Source organism: Galeopterus variegatus, unplaced genomic scaffold, assembly GCF_000696425.1.
Source record: "Galeopterus variegatus unplaced genomic scaffold, G_variegatus-3.0.2 Scaffold10575, whole genome shotgun sequence".
In the NCBI taxonomy this organism is placed as follows: domain Eukaryota; kingdom Metazoa; phylum Chordata; class Mammalia; order Dermoptera; family Cynocephalidae; genus Galeopterus; species Galeopterus variegatus.
This window is the reverse complement of record NW_007736686.1, coordinates 1-10169: the sequence shown is the minus strand read 5'-3', so window position 1 is coordinate 10169 and position 10169 is coordinate 1. Positions and strand designations below refer to the sequence as shown.

Genomic DNA, 10169 nt, shown 5'->3' with positions numbered 1-10169 from the left:
GGATGAGGCGCGACAGGCGCAGCAGCCGCAGGAGGCTGAGGATCTTGGTGAAGCGCACGATGCGCAGCGCCCGCGCCGTCTTGTAGACCTCGGAGTCGATGCCCTTCTCCACGATGAGGAAGATGTAGTCCACGGGGATGGACGACACGAAGTCCACCACGAACCACGTGCGCAGGTACTTGCGCTTGATCTTCTCGGGGTCCAGGATGATCTCCGTGTTGTCCTCGATCACGATGCCCGTGCGGAAGTTCAGCACCAGGTCCATGAGGAAGAAGGTGTCCGAGACCACGTTGAACACGATCCACGGGGCCGTGGTCTCGTCCTTGAAGAAGGTGATGCCCACCGGGATGACGATGAGGTTCCCCACCATGAACAGCAGCATGGTGAAGTCCCAGTAGAACCTGGCAGCGAGGAAGGGGCCGTCCTCACCCCCGGGCCCTGCCAGGCCGCCTTCCCCAGCGCCAGACACAGCCCGCCGCCCCCCGGGCTCCCCCCGCCGGGGTCCCTCTCTCCGGCCCAGCTGTGACCTTCCCTCCTGGAAGATGCCGGAAACCTCACAAAGCCCAAGAGGTTGCTCAAAATAGATGAAAAGTTTCACATGATCAAAAACGGACAGCGTGCCTAACACAAGGTTGCTGTTCAAAAAACATCAGGGGACAGAAAAGCACAGCGGAGAGACAGGCAGAGAGAAGGGGACGGCAGGGCGAGGACCTGGAGTGAGGGGCACGGGGCCTGCGCAGAGGTACAGGAACATGCCGGGGGCAGGCACCCTGGGAGCAAAGGTCGGAGGCTGCAAAGGACAGGGCGGGGACTGGGATCTGCTCAGCTTCATGTGTCTGGAGGTGCAGAGCCCCCAACACCATCCTGAGGGGCTGGGGCTTCCACGTGGGCCACGGAAGGGCCACTCTGGGAAGCGCCCTTGGGGGGCAGAAATGGGGGAAGTTGAGGTGCAGTCCAGGAGGAACAGAGAGGCCAAGGCAGGGTCTGGGCGGGTGCCAGGGCAGAGAGGACCGTGATCCCCAGGAGTTGGCCACTGTTGGGACATTTAATATAATAAATGGCTGTGAAAGTGAGGACAGATTGCTTCCACTCCCAAGTACACCCAGACCGGATACACGTCCCCCCCAAGGCCAATCCCAAACTTCCACCTGGAAAGCATGGGCCCCAAAGGCCCTTCCATTCAAGGAATATCTATTGACAGGCCAGGCTCAGTGTTGTGAATGAAGACCTACCCGTGAGGACATATGGACACGCAAAAGGCCACGTGGACAGCTGCCTGCCCGTCAGCTCTGCAGCAAATGCAAATCGGAACAACTCTGAGGGAAAACTGTCGGGTGCTTGCTCAAAACGTGAAACGTAAAATTACCATAGGACCCAGCAACTCGGCTCCTGAGAATTCCACTCCCAAAGAACTGAAAACAAGGACTCAGACAGAAACCTGCACACCCGTGTCCACGGCAGCACCAGTGACAACAGCCAAAAGTGGCAACAGCCCAAAGGCCCATCCATAGATAAATGAATAAACAGCGCGGTCCATCCGTGCACTGGAACGTCACTGAGCCGTGAACAGGAGCGAGGCTCTGACACGCTGCCACGTGGATGGGCCTTGAATACATCACGCTCAGTGACAGACGCCAGACACACAAGGCCACACAGTGTGTGACTCCACTTACATGAAACGTCCAGAACAGGCCCATCCACAGAGACAGGAAGTGGGGTCGTGGTTGCCGGGGCTGGGGAGGGGAGGGAGTGTGGAGATACTGCTCAATGGGTGCAGAGTTTTTGTTTGGGGTAATGAGAAAGTTCTGGAAGTGGATAGTGGTGGTTCCACAACAATGTGAAGAGACTTCATGCCACTGAATTGTAGCCTTTAAAATGGTTAGATGGCAAATCTTATTATATGTATACAGACTATAAAAGAAAAAAGCCTCTGAGATCTGGGGGTCTCAGTGATGAAGGGAGGCCCCAAATCAGGGCTCTGAGCCTGCACATTCTGTTTTATTCAGGCAAAGGAAGGTCTCAAATTTTGAGCAGTGATTTATTTGGTTTTGTCTCTAACGTTGGGGGAGAGACCCCTCCTCGTCCCCAGATCGTCAGCTCTTCTTAGCTCTGCAGGTGGGGTTGGGGGGGGGGGCTGTCCCATAGGCCAACTGCCCTCCCTGTCATGGCCGGAGTCCCCATGTCCTTTTAGGAAAGACTTTCAGGGGCTGGAGGGACTCGCCCAAATTTGCACAATAAATAAAAAGCGGTAAGCCCCAGTGCTGGCACGGCTGAGGCGAGCTCCCTGTTTTGGGAGCCAGAGCCACTGCAAATTGGCTCCTTCTTTCTGGACAGCACCTCGAGGGAAAAACCATTAACACCACGCCTGCCTGCCTGCCGGGTGACCCAGACGTTCCACTTGGGGGAATTGATCCCTAGGAAATCGTCCAAAAGAAAGAGAGAAAAAAAAATTAAAAAGTCATTTGTTCCAAGATGTTCACAGCAGCTTGGTCTGCAAGAGCCAAAGGCTGGAAGAGACCCAATGTCTCACATCGTAGTGGCGTCAGCCAGACCTGGGCTGGCACCCGCCCACTGGCACAAGTGACCTTGGGTGAATTCCTTCAGCCCCTGAGAACCTCAGTTCTTCTATCCGTCAACCCACGTGTGATGTAAGAGGACGTCCAGCCATGATGGGGAGGGCGCCGAGCCTGCAGAACGGCCCCGCAAACTTCCTAGGACGAGGAAAAGCTTCGAGAGAGCTAAGAAGAGCTGACATGGTCTGGGGGTGGGGAGGGGTCCCCCCTACTTTGAGGGCAACGTCAGATGACTCAGCTGGAGATCCAAGACCTTTCTGTGCCTTAATCTAGACAAGGCATGTGGGCTCAGACCCCGATCCAGGGCATCTCCTAGTCAAGGAGACCCCCAGGACCTCAGCACCGATCAGGATTTTAGGGGGCCCCACCTGTCTGCCACCTCTGCTCCCCACCCCTAGTCCCCAGAGAGTCCACTGTAGAGCCTAGTCCCACCCTCACACTCTCTGGACTGATACCTCCCACCCACCATGCAGGGCAAAAGCTTTGGGATAAAACAAGCAGGAAAGAGCAACTGAGAAGGCCGGGGGGCCTAGAAACCACCAGGAGGCCTAGAAATTACAGGGGGTAGAAGGGGGGGCTAGAAAATATGGGGGGGGGCCTGGAAACCGCAGGGGGGCCTAGAAACCACCAGGAGGCCTAGAAATTACAGGGGGTAGAAGGGGGGGCTAGAAAATATGGGGGGGGGCCTGGAAACCGCAGGGGGGCCTAGAAACCACCAGGAGGCCTAGAAATTACAGGGGGTAGAAGGGGGGGCTAGAAAATATGGGGGGGGGCCTGGAAACCGCAGGGGGGCCTAGAAACCACCAGGAGGCCTAGAAATTACAGGGGGTAGAAGGGGGGGCTAGAAAATATGGGGGGGGGCCTGGAAACCGCAGGGGGGCCTAGAAACCACCAGGAGGCCTAGAAATTACAGGGGGTAGAAGGGGGGGCTAGAAAATATGGGGGGGGGCCTGGAAACCGCAGGGGGGCCTAGAAACCACCAGGAGGCCTAGAAATTACAGGGGGTAGAAGGGGGGGCTAGAAACCATGGGGGGGGCCTGGAAACCACAGGGGGGCCTAGAAACCACCAGGGGGGGGCCTACAAACTGGGGGGGGGCTAGAAACCAATGGGGGAACCCAGAAACTGTCTAAATGGCCACAAACATGAGGGCATCCTTCATGGGTGACTTCAGAGACATTCTCTCCTCTATTCTTGGGGAGGGGGTGGGTGCAGGTACCACCCTTCCCCACTGACAGACAGGGGGTTGCCCAACCAGGAAGGGGGGTGCAGGGCTGAGCCTAGGCCTGCAGGGGCCTGTCCTCTGTCTACTGCCCACAGGGTCCAGGAATCTCCTTCTTCTCCTCTGTCCCTGGGGAATGACTTGTGGGCTGTGTCACATGGTGTGGTCTGTCTTCCCAGGCAGGGCTGTGTCCCCTGGGCTTGAGGGAGATTGGAGCAGAGGGCAGAGGGACTGGAGAGGGGCTGAGGGGAGAGGACGGGCAGGGACCATCCTCATGGATCCCCTGTGGGGTAGGGCCCCTACTCCAACTGGGAAACCCCCAAACATAGCCCAGGACCTCAGTCCTTGTCCTGGCCAGCCAGCCTTGTCCCCTGTGGAAGGGGGCAGGAGGAGAAAGGAGGAGCATGCGTGCCCCTACCACAGAGAAACTGAGGCCTGAGGGCAGAGGGGGCCCTAGCGTCCTGCAGGGCATCCGCTTCCCCACCCCAGCACGCCCACCCAGCCCTTGGCAGAGAGACGTTGGGGCACCCTTTCCTGCCTTTTGCTTTCTTTCTCTGAGCCCCAATGCCTCATCCACCCCATGTTGGCAGCCCCCTCCCCCTCGGGCACCCAGGCCCTTCCTGGTCGGATCCCAGCACGGACAGGGTCAAGCCCACTCAGCTGTCACGGGGGATTTCTCAGCAAGAACTTGAATGACCACAGTTAAATCCCGTGTTTTAAAAAAATCATTAAATCCTGTATTTAAACAAATCATCCCTAACAAATAACAGTGAGGCCCCGATGAGGCCCCCGCATCCGTGAGACACCAGATTCCCACGGCTCCATCACCAGCGCGGCCCTGGGAGGGCAGGAGTGGGAAACCCAGCCCCGGAGACAAGGGGCCGGCCCAGGGCTCCTGGGAGGCCTGCCTGGCCTTGGCTCTAACACCTGCAGATGGGACCAAGCCTGGAACCCTCTCCCACCCATGTGGGCTCCTGATTTCAGCAGGGATCCCCCAGGCCCTGACCCCGTGAGCTCACTTCCTACTCCACCAGCTGCCCCGCCTTCCTCTCAGCTCAGACAGGGAAACTGAGGCTCCTCAAGCAGTAAGTGACAGAGCAGCCTTAGAACCCAAGCAGGCAGACTGTGGTCCGGGCCACACAAGCGCCCAGAGATCACGGATCTCTCCCCATGGTGCTCCCTGAACCCCATGGCAACCAGCTGTTCAGGTGCACCAGCTTGGGTGACCGATGGGGAAACTGAGGCTCGTCGAGCTGAAGTGGCGCAAGGTCACGCAGCAGAGTGGAGGAGATTGACTTGACTCCTCTCCTTGTGGAGCCCTTGTATGGTGGGGAGGGCTCTGCCCTGGGGGTCTTTAGCCCCGCTGGAGCAGGGGTGTCCTGGGAGCCTGGCCACCGAGGTTCTGGGCACGGTGGACAGACAGGGCAGCTCTGGCAGGACCTGAGATTCGGGCTGGGAGGCAGTCCAGGAATTACAGATCAGGACAAATCCGGGAGGGGATTAGGGGCCCGAGGTCGGCGATTAGGGGTGAGCCTGGGGATGGAAGATTAGGAGCCTGAGCCCTCAGATGTGGAGTTACAGATCCGCAGCAGGTGTCATGGATTAAGAAAGGGAGACCCCAGCGGGGGAAGACACCAGATTCAGGGGTAATCCCCAAACCGGGCAGACATGTACGGGACTGAATGTGTGCCAGGTGCCCGGGACACGCAGTGACCAGACAGGCCCCACCCTCCCTCGGGGCTCCCAGCTGGGCAGGGCAGACGGGTGATGCACACACACCAAGACGGGGTGCTTCAGAGGGTGCTGGCCTGAGACCAACCCGGGGGGGCTCCTCGGAGGAGGTGGTATGTGGGTGGCTCAGGAGGAGGAGCTGCTGGACAGAGTGAGGAAGGAGGGAGTGGCATCCCCAGCAGAGGGAACAGCAAGTGTGACCGTGATGGGGTCCCCCCACCCATCAAGGCCAGCGAGGTGGGGAGCACTGAGCTGCAGCAGGACAAGAGGAGGTGGGAGGAGCTGGTGGGGAGGGGTCCGGAGCCAGGGAAGTTCAAGTGAGAGGAAAGAAAGGACGTGCGAAAGTCTGGAGAAGCCCTTGAGGCAGCCAGAGGGGTCTTGGGACCCCCAGGGTCATTCCCAGGATGCTAAAGAGGGGGTGGGAGGTGGGAGCCCTTGGGGATTGGAAGTTTTTCAAGCAGGGCATTTAGGGAAGGCCCTGGAGACAGGAGGGAAGCCTTAGCCATCCCTGACCTCTGACCCCTCAGCAGACCATGAAGCCTCCATCCTCACCGGAGGGTGGGCCCTGGACCTCAATCCTCCCAGCTGGGAAATGGGTCCCTCTGCTGACCCCCATCCCCCCGCCTGCCTGAGCCCATGGCCAGCCTTGGCACTGGGTCCGGAGCCAGAGAAACCCTCACCCCAGTCCCTCGGCCACCCCCACCCTGGATAATATGGGGTTTATTCCCCTGATCTAATGCAGGGATTCATCACCCAGGGATTTGCAGAACGGCACCTCCCTCCTGATCTCCTGCTGATCCGATGGGCCATCTGGGTCGGGGGACAGGGGCCTTAGTCCTGTCAGGGCCTTCCAGCCAGCCCCCGCCCCCACCAGCCCCTTGGGGACTCCAGGGGCCATGACAGATACAGGTCCAGGCTCCTCCAAGGGCCGGGAGAAGGAACTAACTCATGTCTCCCTCGTCATGCCAGGCCTCCCCAGCTATAGCCAGTTCTGGAATGCTGAACCGAAAGCCAGAAGCAGCAGGAGAAACTGAGGTCAGACCTCAGGCTCTTATAGACGTGGGACTGGATGCAAGGCAGCCCGGAAGGCACAGGCCCCACTGCCGTCTCTTGGGACATGAGGTCTGGGACCCCAGAAATCTCCCCTCTGACCCCCCCAGGCTGGAGTCCCAAGGGACAAACCCCTGCCCCACCCAGGTCCCCTCCCTGCCAGGCCTGCCTCCGCACCACCCAAGTCACACCTATCTGAGGACTTGGTTGCAAGTGGTAGGAAAAGCTGTCAACCCAGCGTGGGAGACGGGGTCCCTCCTTCAGAGGTTTCCTCCTTTGAATCTGCTTGGTGTTTAGAACCAGAAGTGGTTGGGTTAAAGAGAATATGAATGAAGCACGTTTATTTTTTAATAATGTTTCCAGGGTAGGGGGCAGAAGACCCTGCCAAGGCCCCCGGACTTCCATGAGGCTGAATCCCTTCCTTCCATTGGTTTTCACACTGTTCCAATTCGGGCACGAATTCTAATGTGCTAAAGGGGGAAATCGAACCTCCTAAACCCCAAATCCTTCCCTCCCTCCCTCCAACTTGCTTTTCCACCGACTCCCCCCATGGAAGCTCCCAGAACGTCTCTTGGGGCTTCTGTATGCCAAGTGCCAGGGCTAGAGCGACCTGCAGGCCCCTGAGACCCTATTTTACAAATGAACCAACTGGCGCTTCAGAAAGGGGCTGGAGCTTGCCTGGAGCTGCCCAGGAAATGGTCGAGATCCTGACCTGCGTCTGCCCCTCGGTGATCTCAGCAAATATGTCCTGGGCACCCGCCATGTACCAGACCCCGGACATGACAAGTACAGCAGACCACTTCCCAGTATCCTAGCAGCGCAGAGTGAAGTGCAGAAGAGTCACCAGGCCCGCGCAAGGGGAGGCCTGTGTGCTGGGAGATGAAGGACCCAGACTGGGGTTGGGCAAACCTGGCAGGGACACAGCTTGGGCAAAGGCTTGTCGCTCAGTAGAAAGGAGAGGGGCACAGGGTGTGAGATTTGAAACCCATGAAATGCCAGCCTGGCCAAGAAAGTCACACACCCATTCCCCTTTCCCTCATCCACCATCACCTTACATTTGGGGAAATCAAGGCAGAGAGACCCAGAGAGGACCCAAGGGACCCAGCCAGCCCTCAGAGGCACTGGGCTCAGAGCTCCGACTCCAAAATCAGCTTTGAACAAATGCGGGGGCCCTGAAACACCCTCCAAAGCACGGCCCGGCCCCAAGCCTGGCCTCTGCCCAGGCTGTTCCCTCGGCCGGGACACCTTCCTCCCCAGGGCCACCTCCAAGGCCTCCTCCTCCCTCCACTGTCCCTGCACTGCTCGCCCTGCCTCCGCCTCGGTGGCCTGTGCAGAATGAGGGCCGTTCCAGTTCACCAGACTTTAACTGTCCCCTTCTGGGTGCCGGGCGGTGCAGGCCAATTTACACAGGACATGGAAGCAGCCCCAGCCTCTGGGCAGGAAACGGGGCCTGTGGTGGGGGCCTCCTGCTGCCCTGTCCTTTAAGTCGTGTGTGGTGCATGGGGACACAGCACTAGCAGGGACGGTCTCTACACCATCAAGGTGTGAGAGCAGAAGGGACAGATGTGCATACACACATGTATATATTATCCACCATGCCCCCAGGCACCCCTAATATCTCCAACAATCCCTAGGTGGAGGCCGAGCTGGCTGGCGGTCAGGAGCGCGGGTGCCCAGGCCAGCCTGCTGAGACGGGAATCCCGGAGCTGCCCCTGACTAGCTGTGTGGCTCTGAGCAAGCGACTTGACCTCCCTGGGCCTCCCTTTCCTCGCGTGTAGACTGGGGACAGCCACGGCACCCGCCTCACTGTGGTAATCATGCATATTATTAGGGCTGGCCGGTTAGCTCACTTGGGAGAATGCGGTGCTAGTAACACCAAGGTCAAGGGTTCAGATCCTCTGACCGGGGGTGGGGGCGGCTCAGGGAGCGCTTCTCTTGTGATATACTTGGGGTCTGTCTCTATTGAATCAGAAGCATCCTGAAGGGGCATGGGCCCCAAATTATGGGAGGGTCATAAAGGCCCCCATGTATCCAGCGTGGCAACATCTAAGTCCTTTTCCAAAATTTGACCACCATGACCCCTGGAGTCTCGACTACAGGCCACATTCACTTCCTGCCACTTCCTCACCCCCCATGTTAATATTTATCTGCCCAGCCGTGACACAACCTCGCTTGGCCCACACAGTGACCTGGGGGCCCCTCTGTATTTCAGAATGAAGAGTGGGGCCGAGCCTGCCGAGGGTCCCACAGGTGACTGTGCCCAGGTTGGGGACACGGGATGGAGCACCCTTCATCCCCAACCACCCCAAGCCTCACATGGCCCCTTCTGCAGCCAAGAGGAAGCCCAGAGCCACCCACCATCCCAGGGAGGGCCTGTGCCTCAACCTGCCAGCCTCCAGAGACAGCCTTGTACCCCCCACCTGGTGTCATGGGGGTAGGGGTGTTGGTCCCCTGGTCCACCATGTGCCTGATGTCCCTGTCCAGTGAACACAAGTGCCCCAAGCACAGTGGGGCCACAGACCAGGGAACCCTGAAAATGAAGTCCATCCTTTTTCTCTGTCCTCATTTCACACACTGGAGCACTGAGTGGAGACACTGACCCAAGCCCTCCCGGGCTGGACCATCAGGCTGGAGGGTCCAGATGCAACCCCTCTGAGCCCCTCCTGGGGACCCCCTTCCCCTGGCCTCCCCCCGAAATCCGGGCTACTGGCCAACACTATTCCCTTCTCAGGAAAGTCTAAGGGGTGGGCTTTCTTCCAGGTTCTGTTTCTGACTTGTGTGACCCCAGGCCTCAGTTTCCCCAGCTGTCAAGCAGTGGGAAGTGTGGAAGGACTAGGGGAAGGGAGAATCCCACAGCCCCCTTTGCCCAGCGCTGGAGGTACAGAAACAAATGGGGGTCTCAGGCCTGAGAAAGGAGGTCTGGTCCAGATGCCGTGCGCTGTCCGTGGTGCTGAAGTTTCTCGGGCCCAGATGCTCGGGCTGGCGGCCGGGCGGGTCCCACCTGCCCAATGCGCCCCACTCACAGCCCAGCGCGCACACGCCCAACACACAGCCCCGCTGGCACGCCCTGTCCCAGGACCTTCAGTGCCCACCGATGCACGCCCACTCTGGGCACACACACGCGTGCACAACACCCCTTCCCAACACACACCAATCACACGTCCTCCGAACGTGTGCACACCCACTGCCACGCACACCCCGCACACGGCTCACGCCAGTGCCTCGCCTGGACGCGCGCACACTCACGGCACGGTGACCCGCCACGCAGACACACCCCTAGGGACACGCCTCCCCCACAGCCCTGCGCAGGCCTCAGGACCCCCGTCCCCCGCAGTCACATGCTCATGTCCACACAAACACACACGCGGCCCGCAGTGAGACGCACGGTTCACACTCGCCGGCCCCACGGCGCGGCCACGGCCCTGCTCGGAGCCTGTCCACGCAGTACCCGGTGGAGGCCATGGCGACATCTACACACCCACCGACACCCGGGCACGGCACCCGGCGGCTGGCAGAAGACTCAGGGCGCAGGGGGAGCCCGTGCAGCGCGCGCGGGGCCGCCGAGCCCCGTCCCCGCCGGGCTCCCGCGGGCGCG

At 59.6% G+C, this 10169-nt stretch overlaps 1 protein-coding gene across 1 annotated transcript in view; it reads right to left on the bottom strand.

Annotated features, from left to right (window-relative positions):
• HCN2 (hyperpolarization activated cyclic nucleotide-gated potassium channel 2) overlaps positions 1–10036 on the bottom strand; it is an 18731-nt gene extending 8695 nt beyond the window's left edge. Inside the window, exons 1-2 of the mRNA XM_008594326.1 lie at positions 9960–10036; positions 15–635 (exon numbers count right to left, since the gene is read on the bottom strand). Of these exons, the coding sequence (XP_008592548.1) occupies positions 15–635; positions 9960–10036 (698 nt within the window). The remainder of the gene's footprint in view (positions 1–14; positions 636–9959) is intronic.
• Between the last annotated feature and the right edge of the window lie 133 nt (positions 10037–10169).